Consider the following 23,748-nt stretch of genomic DNA (forward strand, 5'->3'; position numbering starts at 1 on the left):
TAATGAGTAGAATGAAAACAAGAAATGAAAACATAGATGAAAAAGCAGCACAAATACAATTAAGTCGACAAACAGCGCTCATTAAAGAAAAACAGACATTGGTTGACAATGGAAGGGTAAGGTAGGTTACAGGGAATTTATTAGGTATAGCTTCGTTTTTAACTTAAACTGGTTGAGAGAGGTGCAGTCTTTAACATGGTTGGGAAGGTCATTCCACATTCTGGGCCCCTTGATTTGTAGAGCATTTCTAGTTTGATTAAGTCGTACTCTAGGAATATCAAAACTGTATTTATTTCTGGTGTGGTGCTCATGGATTCTGTTACAACCTTCTATGAAGCTTTTGAGATCAGGATTGGCATTATAGTTTAGCGTTTTATATATGTATAATACACATGAGAGAATGTGCAGTGACTTAATGTCTAACATATTCAGAGATTTGAGTAGGGGTACCGAGTGATGTCTGGGGCCAGAGTTGGATATTGTCCTAATAGCAGCTTTGTGTTGAGTAATTAGAGGACGTAAGTGATTTTGGGTAGTAGAGCCCCAAGCACAAATACCATAGTTGAGATATGGATAGATAAGGGAGTAATAGAGAGTCACCAGGGCAGGGCGTGGTACATAATATCTGATCTTAGAAAGAATGCCCACAGTTTTTGAAACTTTTTTTGATATATTTAGAATGTGTCCCTGGAAATTCAGTTTGTGGTCAATGAGAATGCCAAGGAATTTGCCATCTAATTTGTTACAAATTTGGGTATTGTTTATTTTGAGATTTATTTGACTAGAGGATTTATTGCCAAACAGAATATAGAAAGTTTTGTCAATGTTAAGGGTGAGTTTGTTGGCAGTTAGCCAAAGATGGACTTTATTTAGCTCAGTATTTACTGTGGCATTTAGAGCAAGGGGGTCAGGACTAGAGTAAATGAAGGTTGTGTCGTCAGCAAATAGAATTGGTTTGAGGTGTTGGGAGGCATTTGGAAGGTCATTAATGTAGATGAGAAAGAGGAGAGGGCCAAGTATGCTGCCCTGAGGCAGCATGTTGATGGGTAGGGTGGGAGAAATTGTATTATTCACAGAAACATATTGGAGCCTGTCAGTAAGGTAGGATTTGAGGTATTGTAGGGAGTGTCCTCTGACTCCATAATGATGTAATTTAAGAAGAAGGTTTTGGTGGTTGACAGTATCAAATGCTTTACGCAGGTCCACAAATAACCCAACAGGGAACTCCTTTTTATCAAGAGCTGTATGAATCGAGTTAAGCATACTAATAAGTGCATCGTTAGTGCTTTTTTTTGGGTCTGAAGCCATATTGGCAAGGGCTAAGTATATTGAGTTTGGCTAGATATGAGTAAAGCTGCTTATAGATTAGTTTTTCAAAAATTTTTGACAAGTTTGGCAGGATTGATATAGGTCTGTCGTTGTTAACATCTGTGAGATCACCACATTTGTGGACAGGCGTTACTCTCGCTTTTTTTAGAATATCTGGAAAGGTTTGGAGTTCAAGTGACTTGTTGAAGAGCAAAGCAATAGCAGGGGCTAAAGTTCTGGAGGCTTTTTTGTAAATTAAAGTTGGTATCTCCTCAAGGGCACCAGACTTGGTTTTAAGGGAAAGGATTATCTCATTGACGTCAGTGGAGTTAATAGGCTTTAGGTACAGAGACTGTGGATAGTTACCTGTAAGATAGTCCTTAATGTCAGTACTGGAAGATGGAATATCATTAGCAAGGGATGAACCAATGGAAGAGAAGAACCTATTGAATTCTTCAATATTAATTATTACTAATTACTAATTACTATTATTATTACTAATATTAATTCTTCTTAAATTACATCATTATGGAGTCAGAGGACACGCCCTGCAATACCTCAAATCTTATCTTACTGACAGGCTCCAGTATGTTTCTGTGAATAATACAATTTCTCCCACCCTACCCATCAACATTGGTGTTCCTCAGGGAAGCATACTTGGCCCTCTCCTCTTTCTCATCTACATTAATGACCTTCCAAATGCCTCCCAACACCTCAAACCAATTCTATTTGCTGACGACACAACCTTCATTTACTCCAGTCCTGACCCCCTTGCTCTAAATGCCACAGTAAATACTGAGCTAGAGAAAGTTTATCTTTGGCTAACTGCCAACAAACTCACCCTTAACATTGACAAAATGTTTTATATTCTGTTTGGCAAAAAATCCTCTAATCAAATAAATCTCAAAATAAACAATACCTAAATTTGTAACAAATTAGATGGCAAATTCCTTGGCGTTCACATCGACCACAAGCTGAATTTCCAGGGACACATTCTAAATATATCAAAAAAAGTTTCAAAAACTGTTGGCATTCTTTCTAAGATCAGATATTATGTACCCCGCCCTGCCCTGGTGACTCTCTATTACTCCCTCGTCTATCCATATCTCAACTATGGTATTTGTGCTTGGGGTTCTACTACCCAAAATCATTTACGTCCTCTAATTACTCAACACAAAGCTGCTATTAGGACAATATCCAACTCTAGCCCCAGACATCACTCGGTACCCCTACTCAAATCTCTGAATATGTTAGATATTAAGTCATTGCACATTCTCTCAGGTGTATTATACATATATAAAACGCTGAACTGTAATGCCAATCCTGACCTCAAAAGATTCATTGAAGGTTGTAACAGAACCCATGAGCACCACACCAGAAATAAATACAGTTTTGATATTCCTAGAGTACGACTTAATCAAACTAGAAATGCTCTTCAAATCAAGGGGCCCAGAATGTGGAATGATCTTCCCCACCATGTTAGAGACAGTACTTCTCTCAACCAGTTTAAGATAAAAACGAAGCACTACCTAATAAATTCCCTGTAACCTACCTTACATTGTCACTATTACTATTGTCAACCCATGTATCTTTTTTTTTGTTTTGTTTTTTCAAAACAACGCTGTTTGAATGTAATTTTCTGTAATAATTTGTAATTGTATTTGTGCTGCTTTTTCAGCCATGTTCCCCCTCTTTTACCTCTATTTTTATTTGTTCTCAACACATTTTATTCTTTTTACCCATTAGTATTAAGCTTTAGTCATTAATGTTTTTCCTGCCCGAAACGCTTTGCGTAATAGTGGCTCTAGGCATTGTATGTACTAGCTCTATCTATTAATCCAACAAACTTTGTAAAATCTCTTTATGTATGTACCTTACCTAAATAAACATTTATTTATTTATTTATTTATTTATTTATATCTGAGGCAAAGTGAAATTGACACCAGTAATTCCATCTATCATCATACTATCATGCAAGAGGAGCCACACATCTATGGATCATCCAATAAAATCAGCAGACTTCTAGATCTGACTACTGCTCGGCTTAGACTCGGTTACAAGTATCTCTGGGAATTCTCATTATCTGCCGATGTAGACCTGACCAAATGTAAACTGTGTCAACAAAATTATTCGCACACCTTCCGTCACTATGTGATGGAGTGCGAAAAGATACGTGAATTTAGAGACAATTCTATAACCAATGTTCCAGCGATGTGTAAATATTTTATTCAAAGTGATCTGCTACCAGAAATTTTAGCCAAATATCCCCAGTTTGCTAACTGTAGGTAGTAACTAAGTGATTGTAACCTATCCACCGCTGCCCACTGGATGGGGGGCGGTGTGCAGGACAAACATATCAATTGTGACACTAGCTCTCCACATATGTCAGTTGCTTAATTTAGAACCTGTACTTGAGGTCGATCTGGAACCCATTGTTGATGTGACGACTTATATTGAATTTTGTAACTAGTTCATCAAGATTGTAACTTGCTTAGCTAAATGAATTGTGGGGTTCAGTCCCTGAGCCCATTATGTGCCTCTGTAACCCTTTCCACAACCGCCCACAAGATGGGTATGGGGTGCATAACAAATGAACTAAAGTAACTAACTACTCAATTAGTATTAAGCTTTAGTCATTAATGTTTTTCATGCCCGAAACGCTTTGCGTAATAGTGGCTTTAGGCATTGTATGTACTAGCTCTATCTATAAATCGATCAATCTTTGTAAAATCTCTTGTATGTATGTACCTTACCTAAATAAACATTTATTTATTTTATTTATTTATTTAATTATCGCAGGGGACTTTAATATTGACCTCTGCGAGCCTGAACACCCTACTGCTGCCAGCTTCCTCAACTGTATGAATTCATGCTTCCTCATACCCTTAATCACTAGACCTACTAGAATCACTGATAGTCTGATAGTACTGCCACGACTCTAGATCACATTTGGACCAACATAACCTCTCCGCTTACTACTCGTATAATCATCGATAGCACTACAGCCCATTACCCCACATTTCTCCTAACCAACATTAACAAACCACCTCCAGAGACAAGGAAGTTAAGCTTTAGGCTGCACAATGAAACTGCTATAGACAATTTTATAGCTGCTGCTGCTAATATCAACTGGGAGTCCGAGTTAGGTAACATAGGGGACATCAACCTAGCAGTGTAATCTTTTCTTCATAAAACTCTCAGCCTTTATAACACCCACTGTCCTATGCTAACGAAACAAGTCACAACTAAAAGGCTAAACAATCCTTGGCTTACAAAGGGAATACTTAAATCCATTAATAAAAAACATGACCTTGAGAAGAAGTATAGGTTAGGAACCGTCTCCAAAGAATTTTCAAAGAATTACTCGTTATTGCTATATAAAATAATTAGACGAGCCAAAACTAAATACTACGAAGATAAATTTACCCAAATAAAGGGCAACATTAAAAAAACATGGAGCACAATTTCACAAATATTGGGATCAAAGAAGATTTTAAATAACAAACCACTACTCCTGTCCAATAACGATGGTCAGCTTTCAGCCTCTGATACTGCTATTGAGTTCAATAGGTTCTTCTCTTCCATTGGGTCATCCTTTGCAAATGATATTCCATCTTCCAGTACTGATGTTCAGGACTATCTTACAGGTAACTATTCACAGTCTCTGTACCTAACGCCTGCTAATTCCACTGATGTTAATGAGATAATCCTTTCCCTTAAAACCAAGTCTAGTGCCCTTGAGGAGATACCAACTTTAATTTACAAAAAAAAAACTCCAGATCTTTAGCCCCTGCTATTGCATTGCTCTTCAACAAGTCACTTGAACTCCAAACCTTTCCAGATATTCTAAAAAAGCGAGAGTAACCCCTGTCTAGAAATGTGGTGATCTCACAGATGTTACCAACTACAGACCTATATCAATCCTGCCTAACTTGTCAAAAATATTTGAAAAACTAATCTACAAGCATCTTTACTAGCCAAGCACCTTATCTAGCCAAACACAATACACTTAGCTCTTGTCAATATGGCTTCAGACCCAAAAAAAGCACTAACGATGCACTTATTAGTATGATTAACTTGATTCATGCAGCTCTTAATAAAAATGAGTTCCCTGTTGGGTTATTTGTGGACCTACGTAAGGCTTTTGACACTGTCAACCACCAAAAACACTCTATGCAAATAAAGGGACCCAGTTTATGGAACTCACTCCCTACTGAATTGAAAAGCTGTCCAACTTTTACATCATTCAAAATCAATACTAAAAAGTACCTAATTTCATCTTCATAGTTTTTCACTTTTTGCCTTAAAATTGCACTGTATCAATTGCTACCCAATCTCCCAACCTTTATGTTCCCAATTTGTACATCTTTACCATTGTGATCATTGCTGTTTTCTTATATGTGCTGCCAATCTGTTGTATGGTGTTTATAAATCTTGTTTATCTGTATCTTTTGCTACCCAGTCTCCCAATCTTTATGTACCCAATCTGAACATCTTTACCATTGTGATCATTGCTGTCTTATATGTGCTGTCAATCTGCTGTATGTTGTCTATTAACCTTGTTTAAATTACTAATCAAGCTGTCAATGTAATCAATCAGAGCTTTAATATAACAATATGCTTTAATATACCTACTTATCTCTCTCATCTCATTTTTCTCTTCTAATGTATCTTTATCATTTATCAATTCTGATTGAAATTACCTACTTAAAATTATCTGCTAGATTAAGGACCTGCCCGAAACGCTGTGCGTACTAGTGGCTTTGCAAGAATGTATATACTGTACTATCCAATGTATTCTCACAAACCCAATGTACCTTCTTGTATATATATAAATAAATAAACCTTCTTCTTAAATTACATCATTATGGAGTCAGAGGTCACTCCCTGCAATACCTCAAATCTTACCTTACTGACAGGCTCCAGTATGTTTCTGTGAATAATTCCATTTCTCCCACCCTACCCATCAACAATGGTGTTCCTCAGGCAGCATACTTGGCCCTCTCCTCTTTCTCATCTACATTAATAACCTTCCAAATGCCTCCCTACACCTTAAACCAATTCTATTTGCTGACGACACAACCTTCATTTACTCCAGTCCTGACCCCTGTGCTCTAAATGTCACAGTGAATACTGAGCTAAATAAAGTCCATCTTTGGCTAACCGCGAACAAACTCACCCTTAACATTGACAAAACTTTCTATATTCTGTTTGGCAATAAATCCTCTAATCAAATAAATCTCAGGATAAACAATACCCATATTTGTAACAAAATAGATGGCAAATTCCTTGGCGTTCTCATTGACCACAAGCTGAATTTCCAGGGGACACATTCTAAATATATCTAAAAAAAGTTTCAAAAACTGTTGGCATTCTTTCTAAGATCCGATATTATATACCTCGCCCTGCCCTGGTGATGCTCTATTACTGCATCATCTATCCATATCTCAACTATGGTATTTGTGCCTGGGGTTCTACTACCCAAAATCATTTACGTCCTCTAATTACTCAACACAAAGCTGCTATTAGGACAATATCCAACTCTGGTCCCAGACATCACTCGCTACCCCTACTCAAATCTCTGAATATGTTAGATATTAAGTAACTGCACATTCTCTCATGTGTATTATACATATATAAAACGCTGAACTGTAATGCCAATCCTGACCTCAAAAGCTTCATAGAAGGTTGTAGCAGAACCCATGAGCACCACACCAGAAATAAATACAGTTTTGATATTCCTAGAGTACGACTTAATCAAACTAGAAATGCTCTACAAATCAAGGGACCCAGAATGTGGAATGACCTTCCCAACCATGTTAAAGACTGTACGTCTCTCAACCAGTTCAAGATAAAAACGAAGCACTACCTAATAAATTCCCTGTAACCTACCTTACCCCTCTATTGTCAACCAATGTCTTTTTTTTTTTTTATTTTTTTTTAATGGCGCTGTTTGTCGACAGAATTGTATTTGTGCTGCTTTTTCAGCCATGTTCCCCCCTTTTTTATCTCTTTTTTTATCTCTTTTAACTGCTGTTAGCTTCCTCAACTGTATGAATTCCTGCTTCCTCATACCCTTAATCACTAGACCTACTAGAATCACTGATAGCACTGCCACGACGCTCGATCACATCTGGACAAACATAACCTCTCCGCTTACTTCAGGTATAATCACTGATAGCACTACAGATCATTACCCCACATTTCTCTTAACTAACATTAGCAAACCACCTCTTGAGTCAAGAGTGATACGTTTTAGACTACACAATGAAACTGCTATAGACAATTTTATAACTGCTGCTGATAATGTCAACTGGGAGTCCGAGTTAGGTAACATAGTGGACATCAACCTAGCAGTGCAATCTTTTCTTCAAAAAACTCTTAGCCTTTATAATACCCACTGTCCTATGCTTACAAAACAAGTCACAACCAAAAGGCTTAACAATCCCTGGCTTACAAAGGGAATACTTAAATCTATTAATAAAAAACATGACCTTGAGAAGAAGTATAGGTTAGGAATTGTCTCCAAAGAATTCTCAAAGAATTACTCATTATTGCTGTCTAAGATAATTAGACGAGCCAAAACTAAATACTACGAAGATAAATTTACCCAAATAAAGAGCAACATTAAACAAACTTGGAGAACAATTTCTCAAATATTGGGATCAAAGAAGTCTTTAAATAACAAACCGACTCTCCTGTCTAATAACGATGGTCAGCTTTCAGCCTCTGATTCTGCTATTGAGTTCAATAGGTTCTTCTCTTCCATTGGTTCATCCCTTGCAAATGATATTCCATCTTCCAGTACAGACATTAATGACTATCTTTCAGGTAACTATCCACAGTCTCTGTACCTAAAGCCTATTAATTCCACTGACGTCAATGAGATAATCCTTTCCCTTAAAACCAAGTCTGGTGCCCTTGAGGAGATACCAACTTTAATTTACACAAAAGCCTCCAGATCTTTAGCCCCTGCTATTGCTTTGCTCTTCAACAAGTCACTTGAACTCCAAACCTTCCCAGATATTCTAAAAAAAAAGCGAGAGTAACGCCTGTCCACAAATGTGGTAATCTCACAGATGTTAACAACTACAGACCTATATCTATCCTGCCTAACTTGTCAAAAATTTTTGAAAAACTAATCTATAAGCAGCTTTACTCATATCTAGCCAAACTCAATATACTTAGCCCTTGCCAATATGGCTTCAGACCCAAAAAAAGCACTAACGATGCACTTATTAGTATGCTTAACTCGATTCATACAGCTCTTGATAAAAATGAGTTCCCTGTTGCGTTGTTTGTGGACCTGCGTAAAGCTTTTGACACTGTCAACCACCAAAACCTTCTTCTTAAATTACATCATTATGGAGTCAGAGGACACTCCCTACAATACCTCAAATCCTACCTTACTGACAGGCTCCAATATGTTTCTGTGAATAATACAATTTCTCCCACCCTACCCATCAACATTGGTGTTCCCCAGGGCAGCATACTTGGCCCTCTCCTCTTTCTCATCTACATTAATGACCTTCCATATGCCTCCCAACACCTCAAACCAATTCTATTTGCTGACGACACAACCTTCATTTACTCCAGTCCTGATCCCCTTGCTCTAAATGCCACAGTAAATACTGAGCTAAATAAAGTCCATCTGTGGCTAACTGCCAACAAATTCACCCTTAACATTGACAAAACCTTCTATATTCTGTTTGGCAATAAATCCTCTAATCAAATAAATCTCAAAATAAACAATACCCAAATTTGTAACAAATTAGATGGCAAATTCCTTGGCATTCTCATTGACCACAAGCTTAATTTCCAGGGACACATTCTAAACATATCAAAAAAAGTTTCAAAAACTGTGGGCATTCTTTCTAAGATCAGATATTATGTACCCCGCCCTGCCCTGGTGACTCTCTATTACTCCCTTATCTATCCATATCTCAACTATGGTATTTGTGCTTGGGGCTCTACTACCCAAAATCACTTACGTCCTCTAATTACTCAACACAAAGCTGCTATTAGGACAATATCCAATTCTGGCCCCAGACATCACTCGGTACCCCTACTTAAATCTCTGAATATGTTAGACATTAAGTCACTGCACATTCTCTCATGTGTATTATACATATATAAAACGCTAAACTATAATGCCAATCCTGATCTCAAAAGCTTCATAGAAGGTTGTATCAGAACCCATGAGCATCACACCAGAAATAAATACAGTTTTGATATTCCTAGAGTACGACTTAATCAAACTAGAAATGCTCTACAAATCAAGGGGGACAGAATGTGGAATGACCTTCCCAACCATGTTAAAGACTGTACCTCTCTCAACCAGTTTAAGTTAAAAGCGAAGCTATACCTAATAAATTCCCTGTAACCTACCTTACAGATTCAGAGATTCAGATTCAGATGTTTATTCAGGTAAGGTATATACATACAAGTGATGTTACATTAATGGATTGATATATAGATAGAGCTAGTACATACAATGCCTAAAGCCACTATTACGCAATGCGTTTCGGGCAAGAAAAAACATTAATATCTAGAACTTAATACTAATTGAGCATAAAGAATAAAAGATGTTGAGAACAAATACAAATAAAGATAAAAAAAAGGGGGAACATGACTGAAAAAGCAGCACAAATACAATAGGTTGACAAACAGTGTTGATTAAAAAAAAGAAAAAAAAAAAAGAAAATAACAGACATGGGTTGACAATAGAGGAGTGAGGTAGATTACAGGGAATTTATTAGGTAGTGTTTAGTTTTTATCTTAAACTGGTTGAGAGAGGTACAGTCTTTAACATGGTTGGGAAGGTCATTCCACATTCTGGGCCCCTTGATTTGCAGAGCATTTCTAGTTTGATTAAGACGTACTCTAGGAATATCAAAACTGTATTTATTTCTGGTGTGGTGCTCATGGGTTCTGTTACAACCTTCTATGAAGCTTTTACCCTTCTATTGTCAACCAATGTCTGTTTTTTTCTTTAAAGAGCGCTGTTTGTCGACATAATTGTATTTGTGCTGCTTTTTCATCTATGTTTTCATTCTACTCATTATGCTCAATTAGTATTAAGCTTGTCATTTAAGTTTATCATGCCCGAAACGCTTTGCGTAATAGTGGCTTTAGGCATTGTATGTACTAGCTCTACCTATAAGTCAAACAATCCTTGTAAATATTTATTGTATGTATGTACCTTACCTAAATAAAATTGTATTGTATTGTATTTGTTCTCAACTCATTTTATTCTTTATGCTCAATTAGTATTAAGCTTTAGTCATTGTATGTACTAGCCCTATCTATAAATCCATCACTCTTTGTAAAATCTCTTGTATGTATGTACCTTACCTAAATAAACATTTGATTTGATTTGAATTATTCACATAAATATACTGGAGCCTGTCAGTAAGGTAAGACTTAAGGTATTGCAGGGAGTGACCTCTGACTCCATAATGATGTAATTTAAGAAGAAGGTTTTGGTGGTTGACAGTGTCAAAAGCCTTACGCAGGTCCACAAATAACCCAACAGGGAACTCATTTTTATCAAGAGCTGCATGTATCAAGTTAATCATACTAATAAGTGCATCGTTAGTGCTTTTTTGGGGTCTGAAGCCATATTGACAAGAGCTAAGTATATTGACTAAGTATATATTTGGCTAGATAAGAGTAAAGCTGCTTTTAGATTAGTTTCTCAAATATTTTTGACAAGTTTGGCAGAATTGATATTAGTCTGAAGTTGTGAGATCACCACATTTGTGGACAGGGGTTACTCTCGCTTTTTTTTTTTTAGAATATCTGAGAAGGTTTAGAGTTCAAGTGACTTGTTGAAGAGCAATGCAATGACAGGAGCTAAAGATCCGGAGTTTTTTTTGTAAATTAAAGTTAGTATCTCCTCAAGGGCACTAGACTTGGTTTTATGGGAAAGAGTTATCTCAGTAAGTAAGTAACTCAGTAACTAAGCACTACCTAATTAACTCCCTGTAACCTATCTTACCCCTAAATGTTAAACAACCTATGTCTGCTATTTTAAACAATGCTGTTTGTCGACCAAATTGTATATTTGCTATTTTTCTGGCATGTTCCCCCTTTTTTATTTTTATATTTTCTCAACACAATTTATACTTTAATCTCAATTAGTATTAAGTTTTAGTCATTTGTGTTTTTCCTGCCCGAAACGCTTTGCGTAATAGTGGCTTTAGGCATTGTATGTACTAGCTCTATCTATAAATCCATCAATGTTTGTCTCACACCTTGTATGTATATGTACTTTACCTGAATAAACATTTGAATTTGAGTAACATCAGTGGAATTAGCAGGCGTTAGGTACAGAGACTGTGGATAGACACCTGTAAGATAGTCCTGAACATTAGTACTGGAAGAAGGAACTTCATTTGCAAGGGATGACCCAATGTAGAGAAGAACCTATTGAACTCAATAGCAGTATCAGAGGCTGAAAGCAGACCATCGATATTGGACAGGAGTATTGGTTTGTTATTTATAATCTTCTTTGATCCCAATATTTGTGAAATTGTGCTCCATGTTTTCTTAATGTTGCCCTTTGTGTGGGTAAATTTATCTTCGTAGTATTTAATTTTGATTCTTCTAATTATTTTAGATAGCAATGATGAGTAATTCTTTGAAAATTCTTTGGAGACGATTCCTAACCTATACTTCTTCTCAAGGTCATGTTTTTTATTAATGGATTTAAGTATTCCCTTTGTAAGCCAAGGATTGTTTAGCCTTTTAGTTGTGACTTGTTTCGTTAGCATAGGACAGTGGGTGTTATAAAGGCTGAGAGTTTTATGAAGAAAAGATTACACTGCTAGGTTGATGTCCCCTATGTTACCTAATTCGGCTTCCCAGTTGATATTAGCAGCAGCAGCTATAAATTGTCTATAGCAGTTTCATTGTGCAGCCTAAAGCTTATCTCCTTTGTCTCTAGAGGTGGTTTGTTAATGTTAGTTAGGAGAAATGTGGGGTAATGGTCTGTAGTGCTATCGATGATTATCCCTGAAGTAAGCGGAGAGGTTATGTTGGTCCAGATGTGATCAAGAGCCGTGGCAGTACTATCAGTGATTCTAGTAGGTCTAGTGATTGGGCAAAGTTTCTTTCGCCCTGATACTCCTGTTCACCTGGCAGTAACTAGGTACCTGGGAGTTAGACAACTGTTACAGGATGCTTCCTGGGTGTGTGTGTGTGTAAAAAATTCCGTTGATTGACAGTTGAGAGGCGGGCCGAAAGAGCTAGAGCTCAACCCCCGCAAGCACAACTAGGTGAATACATACATACATATACATTGCACCCTGTTATTATAGAGCTAAGTACAACCGAGAGTTGTAGTAATTAGTGGCGGGAAGATATATAGCCGATGGCAGTATATGTGGCCACGTGAAGGCCGCCATTGTCATCACAAGTCAATGTTTTGATGTGAGGTGATCAGCTGTTGGTGTGTTGTTGGTCGCAAGCGGAAGGTGAGGGGGAAGTGTTGGTGTTTGTGGCTGTGTGTGTTCTCTTGGCTCCTCGCACGCCTTCTCACCACCCTTATATACGACCTGTTGACCACCTGATGTATGTGAAGGTGTGGTGTTGGGTGGAGTGAGGTGAGTGTGAGGCCAACACCAGCCACGGGGAGGCTCCCGGAGGCCACACTCACACTCACGCCACAGGGAGGCTCTTGGAGGCCCCACACTCACGACACAGGGAGGCTCCCGGAGGCCACACTCACACTCACGCCACAGGGAGGCTCTTGGAGGCCCCACACTCACGCCACAGGGAGGCTCCCGGAGGGCCCACTCTCATGCCACAGGGAGGCTCCTGGAGGCCCCACACTCACACGCCACAGGGAGGCTCCCGGAGGGCCCACTCACGCCACAGGGAGGCTCCTAGAGGCCCCACACTCACACGCCACAGGGAAGCTCCTGGAGGCCCCACACTCACACGCCACAGGGAGGCTCCTGGAGGCCCCACACTCACACGCCACAGGGAGGCTCTTGGAGGCCCCACACTCACACGCCACAGGGAGGCTCTTGGAGGCCCCACACTCACACGCCACAGGGAGGCTCCTGGAGGCCCCACACTCACACGCCACAGGGAGGCTCCTGGAGGCCCCACACTCACACGCCACAGGGAGGCTCCTGGAGGCCCCACACTCACACGCCACAGGGAGGCTCTTGGAGGCCCCACACTCACACGCCACAGGGAGGCTCCTGGAGGCCCCACACTCACACGCCACAGGGAGGCTCCTGGAGGCCCCACACTCACACGCCACAGGGAGGCTCCTGGAGGCCCCACACTCACACGCCACAGGGAGGCTCTTGGAGGCCCCACACTCACACGCCACAGGGAGGCTCCTGGAGGCCCCACACTCACACGCCACAGGGAGGCTCCTGGAGGCCCCACACTCACACGCCACAGGGAGGCTCCTGGAGGCCCCACACTCACACGCCACAGGGAGGCTCTTGGAGGCCCCACACTCACACGCCACAGGGAGGCTCCTGGAGGCCCCACACTCACACGCCACAGGGAGGCTCTTGGAGGCCCCACACTCACACGCCACAGGGAGGCTCTTGGAGGCCCCACACTCACACGCCACAGGGAGGCTCTTGGAGGCCCCACACTCACACGCCACAGGGAGGCTCCTGGAGGCCCCACACTCACGCCACAGGGAGGCTCTTGGAGGCCCCACACTCACACGCCACAGGGAAGCTCTTGGAGGCCCCACACTCACACGCCACAGGGAGGCTCTTGGAGGCCCCACACTCACGCCACAGGGAAGCTCCCGGAGGCCCCACACTCACACGCCACAAGGAGGCTCCCGGAGGCCCCACACTCACGCCACAGGGAGGCTCCTGGAGGCCCCACACACACACGCCACAGGGAGGCTCCCGGAGGCCCCACACTCACACGCCACAAGGAGGCTCCCGGAGGCCCCACACTCACGCCACAGGGAGGCTCCTGGAGGCCCCACACACACACGCCACAAGGAGGCTCCCGGAGGCCCCACACTCACGCGCCACAGGGAGGCTCTTGGAGGCCCTACACTCACGCCACAGGGAAGCTCTTGGAGGCCCCGCACTCACACGCCACAGGGAGGCTCCCGGAGGCCCCACACTCATGCCACAGGGAGGCTCCCAGAGGCCCCACACTCACACACACGCCACAGGGAGGCTCCCGGAGGCCCCACACTCACACACACGCCACAGGGAGGCTCCCGGAGGCCCCACACTCGGTTGATTGGTTGATTATTTATGTCAGAAGAAAAGACATAAATATAATCTGCATGTAGAACCTCTACCAGAAAAATATTTTAAGCCAAACTGAAGATATGTAATTTTATAAAAGTTGCTCTTCTGAGGGGGGTGGGGGTAGCTGCTTGAGGCTACTGTACTGATATAGTGCCAAACTATTAGGTGCCATTTGTTCCTTCTTTACTTTTAGGCTTACCGGTAACCATGAGCCAGGTTGGGAGGTGTAAAGAGCAGTGGCCACCACCAAGGAAGACACCCAGAAACTCAATGAAACCAAACAGACCATTTTTGCTTATAAGAGAGACCATAATCTCAAAATTCACGAAACTAGTGCATGCTCATTTGGCCTACCTTTTTCCTCATTCATTGAGAGGCGGGAGGCAGCCTAGTTCAGCCAGGTGCTCCACCCTCAGTTCTTTGCAGTGCAGTGATTGAAGCAGCGCCTGGTTGCCCTTTCTGTTGCTCTGGCTTCAGAGTGCAGTGATTGAAGCAGTGCCTGGTTGCCCTTTCTGTTGCTCTGGCTTCAGTCTCTTGTGTTTTGGTTTTATGGTGTTTTGCCTTTGTGGGCTGATCCTGTACACATTGGTGCAGCTGAGCCAGGAAGTGTAGTGCACTTGGAGCTGCATGTGCTCACAGCTCTCATCCTTGTGTGATCCTTAGTGCTGCCCTTGCACTCCCGGGGTTGCCTTCCCTTGGAGTGTTCAGGGATCGCTCCCTTAGAAGACCTACTTGCCTGTTGTACTCTTCACCCAAGGTAAGTCGGTTGTCTTTGACCTTGTCTTCCCATGGGTCAAGAGCAATTTTTATCTGGTGGGACGCACTGTGGTTCATGCAACCTCGCCGGCACCATGTGCTTGGCCTTCACAGCGTTATGATTGTGCTGTGTAGGCATACAATTCTCTACTCTATATTCTTGTACAGTATTCGTCCTTGTGTACTGTCTTCCAGTAGAATTTATGTTTAAGGGAAGCATAGCATTCCCATTGCCTGGTCTTACCTGCAAAGCCATTCCCTGTAGACCCCTGGAAAGCCCATGTCTGTTTGGTTATCCTATTGATATTCCCCCCCCCCCCCCTCCCCCGAACCTCCTTTTGCCTCGTGTAAATCTGAGGGGTTGTGCATCCGTGCCACATGGCGACGCTCACACTCATTTCTTCTGCCTCTGTCATGCTGCTTGCTTAGTCGGCGACACCCTCAGCCTTGAGTCGTGTGGGACATATTCTCCACGTGTTACTCTTCATACGAACCATTCTAATGAAGATCATTGTGTCCCAGCAGCGACCAGTTTGCATTTGAAATTTTCTGTGTTGCAGCAGTTTAGGTTGTGTGACGAGGTGGATGCCCCTGAGCTGCCCTGGTTGGTGTTTAGGGACCCCGGTTTGGAGGTGTTGGTTAATTCAACTGTGGTTCTGTTCACACTTCTCTTCCTTCTTCGTAAAAACATAAGAATTGAGGAAATTGCAGAAGGCCTTTTGACTCATATGAGGTAGCTCCTAATTATATCCACCCAAACAAATTCATATACAGTATATGTCTAACTTACACTTGAAAAGATCATGGGATAGGTGTATTACTTCTTCTGTATTATGTTATGTGGTAATTGGTTCCAGAAATCAACAACCCTGTTACCGAACCAGTATTTACCCAGATCTTTCCCAAATCTAAACTTATCCAATTTATACCCATTGTTTCATGTTCTATTGTGTGTTGATACTTTTAATACCCTATTAATATCCCATTTGTTATGCCCATTTGTCCACATGTACACCTCTATCATGTCACCCATAATTCTTCACTTTTCTAGAGAATACAAATTAAGCTTTGTCAATCTCTCTATATGAAAGGTTTCTAATTTGCGGGATTAACTTTATCATCCTACGCTGGATGCATTCTAGCAAATTTATATCCATTCTATAGTAAAGCGACCAAAAGTAAACTGCATAATCTAAATGGGGCCTAACATGAGCAAGATATACCCGAAGCATAACATAAGAGCATAAGAATGAAGGTAACTGCAGAGGGTAAAACCCAGTATCCTATTTCCCTTATTACGAACATTTAAGCATTGATTTTTTTGGTTTTAAATTCTTACTGATTACAACTCTCAGATCCCGTTCGCAATTCGACCGTAATATCAACACCAGCTAGGTCGTATCTTGTAACTCTTTCTCATCATCATTACCTAGCCTCAAAACCTTACATTTGTTAGCATTAAACTGCATCTGCTAATATTTGGACCATTTCAAAACCCTATTTAGATTGTCCTGAAGTGGTAGCGAGTCTTTTTCTGTGTTTATTTCCCTCCTGATTTTTGTATCATCGGCAAAATTGCAAATATTGCTGCTCAAACCTGAATCTAAATCATTTATATATATTATGAATAACAGAGGTCCCAGGATAGAGCCTTGAGGCACTCCACTTACAACATTTTCCCAGTCTGACTTAACCCCCATTTATATTAACTTTGTTTCCTTTGGTATAGCCATGCCCTAATCCAACTTTAAATAGCACCCCCAATACCATGAGGCTTTAACTTTTAATCAATCATTTAATTGTATTCTTTAACTTTTAATTAATGTGGCACTGTATCAAAAGCTTTGCTAAAGTCAAGGTACACAACATCACAAACCTTATCACTATCAACTGCCTCAACTATGTTGGAATAAAATGATAGCAAATTTGTTAAACATAAATGGCCATTTGTAAAACCATGTTGGGAATCATTTATTAATTTATGTTTTGCAAGATTAAGACGAATGGTATTTGCAATTATCGATTCGAGTAACTTTTCCACAATGGACGTTAACCCTTAAACTGCATGAAACGTCATATGATGTGTGACATTGAGCTCAGTTTTTAAACTTTTCTGAAACTCTTTCAAATGTTTTGTGCATAATCTACTAGGCAAATGCTCCAACTTTGTCTAAATGATACCCGTGTAACTTGAAAAACAAGAAAATAAAAAATAATTATAAAATCAGTCTTTCATGTGCATCATGAGTCTTCAGTCTGAGTCTTCAGTTCAGACTCAGGCACATTTCATGTGTCTGAGTTTTTCATGTGCACAAAAATATATAATTCAGCAAAAAAAAAAAAAAAATCAAAAGGAAGGGGGTGGTAGGAGAAAAGCACACACAAACTGTATTGGAGGGGACCTAAACATTCCCTCTAATGCGTTGTGTGTGGTTTCCTCCAAGGCTAAGGGTCCCTTCTTCCAGCCAGAGGTGATACTTCCTTCCCTAAAGAAAAAAAAATTATAACATTGAATATTGAAAACTCTAGATCTTGAAATCAGCTGCAAATTATAAAATACCACAAACTGTTCATTTGGTGTTATTATGCTCTCAGAATAGCATATGATCTTCATTTTCATATATTTAGAATATAGGTTTTCAGTATAGTTTACTGTAAAAAAAATTGTCAATGTGGAATTTGAAATATGCACAAATTTAGGCAACAAAAATTTATAACTCCAAACGTTGATTGATTATTTGAAGAAGATTGATGAAGATTAAGCCACCCAAAAGGTGGCACGGGCATGAATAGCCCGTAAGTGGTGGCCCTTTTGAGCTATTACCATTATCAAGAGATGATACTGGAGATCTGTGGAGGTGCAACTGCACCCTGCATGATGGGAGATGTCTCCCGTGTCCAAACGTTTAGAGTTTATGAAAAATCAATGCTATAGGGATTGTAGAACAGACAGCTGTGCACACAAAATGTAAAAATGATGAGAATCAGTCAGAAACTAGATTTTTGGATACTGAACTAAGTTGGAATTCAAATTATAGATATAATTGAAGTTATCGACAATGAATAAGGCAGTTCTAATTCATGAATTTACTTGTATGTTGTAATAAGCATTCATACTCAAATACAGTATGTGAAAGTTGTAGGTCACTAGGTGTTGAAATGAAGTCAAGAAAAAATAACCCCCCAAAAACAAAATATAGGGATAATTATAATAATTATAATGATTTAGGGGATATATTTAGGGTATACTTCATATAAGTAAAAAAAAAAACCCTAATCTGGTCCCTAATCATCAAAACAACCTAAAGAAACGAGGTTTCTTTTAAAGGTTGGGTTTAAACCTTTAAACTTCTTTTAAACCCAACCAACTTCTTTTAAACTTTAGGTATAACCATTAAAACAAGTTTTTTAATAGAGTTTGAAATCTGTGAAAAAATCAGCCAAAAATAATTAAAAGTCCCAAATTCTGAGAGTTGTGACCGTTTTATTTGTTGACAAATTTAATTCTGGCTTCACATAGTTAGGAAGGCGCATACATTCTCCAGGATGTATACGTTACAACAAATTCAAATAATAAACAAAGGAGGAAAAAACTTAAAACCTAAAAAAAAAAAAAAAAAAAAATCCATTTAAAAAATATTTTTTGGACATTGTTGAAAGTAACTGATCATTACATTGGGTAATGTATTTATATGAGTTATAACAAAATAGTGCATAATAACATACTTATTCATTATTATTTGTGTTGTTATGTGTTACTCAGCAATGCTATAAAGGCACCAGCTGGATATTCACTTTGTGGACACTTCTTTCTACTATTCTTCTTCTTCGTTGTGCATTGGACAGGTGTTTGCATATCTTTATTATTATATTATCCATCAGTTCCAATTAATAGCTGTTCTCCTTATCAACAATTTTTTTTTTTTTTTAAATATTCGTCTAAAATCAATTTCTGAAAATATTTTGATGAAAGTTTCATGAAGCTGAAGCCAATAAGTCGGAGATTTGTTTAACATTTTTAAGTAATTTTGACATAATTCGAATATTTTTTTAATTATACCCCACATATGCTGAGCAGTTTAAGGGTTAAGCTAATAGCACCAGGTGTTTTATTACTTACACCTCGAGAAATAAATCCCAGTGTCCTATTTGCCTTATTTCAAACATTTATGTATTGATTTTTTTGGGTTTAAATTCTTGCTACTTATGACTTGGATCCGTTTTGCAATCCGACTTCACCATCTCAACACCATCTAGCTCATATCTTGTAACTGTCAGCATTACTTATCTTCAAAACCTTACATATGTGAACATTTGGGCATAGTTTTCCCTTCCTCTGATCCTCCCTCCCTGCTTCCAGTCTTGAAGTGTCTGAGGGTTTCAGGGTCGGGGTACGGTTTAGCTAGCGATGTGACTTGGTTCCATCTGATTAGGGCGCAGACCAATTGGGTCTACTGGTCCTGCTGTGTCTATTGGGTTTTCCTTTCAGGCAGCCCCATCCCTTGATGGTTTTCCTTTGGACTCTGCTTCTCTATCCTGGGTGGTGGACATGAATGATGGCTCTGCCCCGGGGCCCCCTGCAGAGGGCAATGGGCAATGGGGGAGTCGGAGATGGGTCACATTTGACGCTTCATGGGGGTCTTGTGCCTTCCATAGAGGGTTTTATGTTGCAGGGAAGGGGTTTTCGTATCGTTCTCATTATAAGTTTAATTTGAGTGCAGCTCTTCCCCAGGGTTTATTTCCAGGTGCCTTTGGGTTCTTCAGATTTGTCCTGGAGGTTTCCTAACTCGAATTTCCTGTGCATGGCTTGGGGAGGTCCTTTGTGTGTACCTCTTGCATGACTTGGATTACCCCTTATTGATGGACCTGGCCTCTTTTGAGTTCAGGTCTTCTCCTTATTGGATACATTACAAGATTCGGGAGTCATCCTGGCTAGTAGATAATCCTCTGTTCTTGCGTGTGGCTTGGCATAGTTTCTGTCAGTCCTGCTTGCTTGAGTGGCATGAGGTGTCTGCCATGTTAAAGGTGTTTTGGAGAGGGGTGTCTTTTGAACATCTCAACAACTGCCTATTTGCTCTGCTCTCCCAGGGGATGCTCCATGATCGGGTTCCAAAGTTGTTGGCTATGCTGGTTGCAGATGACCATCATGCTCGTTTGTACCTGGCTCCGTCATGTGTATCCCAAGCCTTCTGAAGCTCTGTTTGGCTTGGCTCACAGAGGACGTTAGAGTGCTTAGCAGTGTTCCTCTTGCTGGGGTTGCCTATTGCTACAGCTGCATCAGCTCCTCAAGCTGTATGCCCCTATTCTTTAGGAGGCAGTGGCCATGTTTTTTACCTCCCGACATGCATATCGACAGTGTGTTTTTCCAATCTTTGGATTTGGCATAAGCCCTATCTCTCTTCTCTGCCTCTGCCTTTTCTCTGCTCTTGTTTCTGGAGGATGTCGGGGTGCAGTTTCTGTCCTCTGTGGTGATGGCATATTGGCAGGTTTCAAACTTTTTGTGTTCTTGGGGGGAGTTCCTTTGGCAGTTATCAAAGCTGCGTTCTCTATTGACGCCAGTAGAGCGTTTTGCTCGCTGACTTTCTGGGTGCTTTCCCTGTGATGGCATAAGTAAATAAATAAATAAACTGATAAATGCCACTGATCCCTGTGCCTCTGTGAGGGGTGCCAGGTTCTGTTGCTGGTCCCCAGTTTAGCCCATTAGAACTCTGCAGCTGATGTGACCTAGTAGATGGTACATTATCAGTAATATTTAGTTGCGGAGCTTCTCGGGTTCATCCAGAAATTGGCGTTTCATTACATTCAGCACTGGGCTTTCCATTCTTTATCCTCTTCTTGGCTTGATATTGAGCCCCTTAGTGTTATTTCTGATTTGAGGTAACCATTAATCTCTGGGACACCCATATCTTTCCATAAGTTATACAGATACAGTATATTTATTTTGGGAGTCCCTAACATGATCATTCCACCCAGGCCTTCCGCTTTGTCCATTTGTGAATATATAATACAATACAATAAAATATTGGAATACGGTACTGTTTGAAAATTTTATAATTACTGTATTATTTATTGTAAATCCCATAGTATGCATAGTATTTCAAGGCACAGTACAGTATTGTCAGTCAGTGAGTGCTTAACCTTAATTCATTAATTGTAGAAGTAATGAACAAATGTAGATACGTTTTGTCTTACAGAGGTGATAACAAGAATGTAGGTGTGGTTGGTGTGATAGTAGCTGGACTCAACACTATAATGCTTCCAGCTTCTGATATGCTTCCCCTGCAAGATGAAGCTGTCACTATAGAACCGCAGTATGATGGTGTCATCATGCTGAGTCCTGAGGCTGTGCTGTTTAGTGATGCTAAGCCCCGTCCTGATGGTAGCAAAGTTTACCATGTTTTTGAACGGACTCTTGGGGAACCAGCACGAGATGAGGCAACTCATAGTGAAGACTTTCAATCTCGACGAGAGCAGCTTTTCTCACAGGCACATGAAAACACACTTCATGATATACAACAGGTGATTTATAGTCAGTGTAAATGTAATTACGAATAACTTGCTAATTGATATGTTAAATTTTTTTTAATGTGAATAGAGGGTTTTTAACTACCGCTCCGCGCACCTGGTTTCGGCAAAAACTTCATAGTGCAATTGTCAAGGACATATTTTTGTTGTTTTTATAAATGTTCAGGTAAAGTTAATGTCAAAATGTTTCCAAACTCAACCATATTCATTTAAAAAACTAAGAGTGATGAAAACATTAAAAAACATTAAAATATAACCTAATTTAAAAAAAAAGCACAACTCTTAGAGAGCCTTAGGGCACTCTGCGCAGTACAGTGGTTAAATATGTATTTGTTTTTATGATTCTCGTCTGTTAATAAAAAAAAAATAAAAAACTTTGAAAACTAGTGTTAGCTCATTTGCCACCTCCCCCACCTGCTCATTTGGGGGGAGGTAGCTCGTAGTCAGTCTATGTAGTCGTCTATGACAACAGTTCTATGGCACAAATGTTATACAGTTCTATGGTAGATGTGGGACCGACCCGATTACCAGGAGGGAGGTTGTCAGGGAGCCACCAGGACTCGCCCAGACATTGCATTTCATTACATTCAATGCTGCTTTTCTGGGAGGAACCCCTTGTAGTTCCCTGAAGCTATCTATCTACACATGGTAAAGGAAACACAGGATACTTACTAGGGAGGAGAAAGCACAGCAGGATCAAGTTGAAGAAGAGACACTAGGCCATAAGACACGACCCAAAGTCACGCAAGAGCACCAGGGCCTGGACACATTCACAAGATACCAGGCTGTCTGATCCTGGTCAGAGTCCTACAAGACCCCAGTACCTGAATATTGGCCCACAACATGTTGGTGAATGCAGTCGAGAGAGCGGCATATTTTTGAATGTCATGGGCACAAGGGTAGACTGCAGGCTGGCTGGATTTAATAATACTGTGGACTACCTGAGAAATATTAGTTTTGGAACAGGGGACCAAGGTGACCGGATTGACTTGCAAAGCATTCATCGAGACTTCGGAAGCATGATGGTGGTAGTGGAGAAGGTGTCACCGACTCAATAGCCAGTATGGTGGAGGCAGAGGGATTGAATGTTGCCACATGGCACAGATGATATACATCCCTCAAACTTACACGGAGCAAGAGCAAGGTTCATGGAGAATATCCACAGGGATCATCGAACTTGCAGGGGACTACCAGGGCCAGAAAGAATTGACCAAGCAGGACACCCAGGCATTGGGACACTTCACTGGACCTAAAAGAATACACCACCGAATCTATGCCAACAGAATCAAAGTAAAAGGATGGTGTCTGTGTTTTGTAATGCATGAGTGAACTAAAAGATAGAAATAACATAGTAGGCCAACATAACCTGGCTCTGAAGGCTGAACTCGGCAAGATAATGTGTGGCACACAAAAACAGTGCACCTCAAGCCAGCACACTCAGCATCCTACCTGAGTAAGGACAGGAAACCCAAGGAACCTAACTCACCCAAGACAAGGACCACCACAAGTGAGGAGGACCTTCTATGGAGTGACCAACCTAACACCCCATGGAAGAGAACCCTAAAGTGCAAGGGCAGTAGTAGGAAGCACACTGGAAAGAAACCCTGTGCACATGCAGCTCCAACTGCACTAAATCCAAGCTCACATTACACTGAACAGTGTAAAGAAAAGCCAACATAAGGCCATAAGCAAAATAAAGAGGAATCCAAAATACCTTTTCTACTATGCAAAATCTAGAACAAAAAATACATCTTGAATTGGGCCCTTGTGCAAAAGTGATGGCACCTTCACAGATGACAGCAAAGAAATGAGGTTATAATAAAATTTTATTTTCAGTAAACCCGAACACATTGCAAATCAATGATCCAAATAAATTCTTTATGAATGTAACGCCTCCATCGAGCCATAT

General features: G+C 40.5%; 1 protein-coding gene across 2 annotated transcripts in view; it reads left to right on the top strand.

Moving 5' to 3' along the window:
* The first annotated feature begins 12,697 nt into the window (after positions 1 to 12,697).
* LOC123756085 (uncharacterized) overlaps positions 12,698 to 23,748 on the top strand; it is a 62,871-nt gene continuing 51,820 nt past the window's right edge. Inside the window, exons 1-2 of one of the 2 annotated variants that reach the window (XM_045739069.2) lie at positions 12,698 to 12,785; positions 21,509 to 21,833. In XM_045739069.2, coding sequence (XP_045595025.1) covers positions 21,567 to 21,833 — 267 coding nt within the window. In that variant the 5' untranslated portion in view covers positions 12,698 to 12,785; positions 21,509 to 21,566. The other variant, XM_069336534.1, reaches the window with a different exon arrangement.

The sequence above is a fragment of the Procambarus clarkii genome, chromosome 36 (assembly GCF_040958095.1).
Source record: "Procambarus clarkii isolate CNS0578487 chromosome 36, FALCON_Pclarkii_2.0, whole genome shotgun sequence".
Lineage (NCBI taxonomy): Eukaryota > Metazoa > Arthropoda > Malacostraca > Decapoda > Cambaridae > Procambarus > Procambarus clarkii.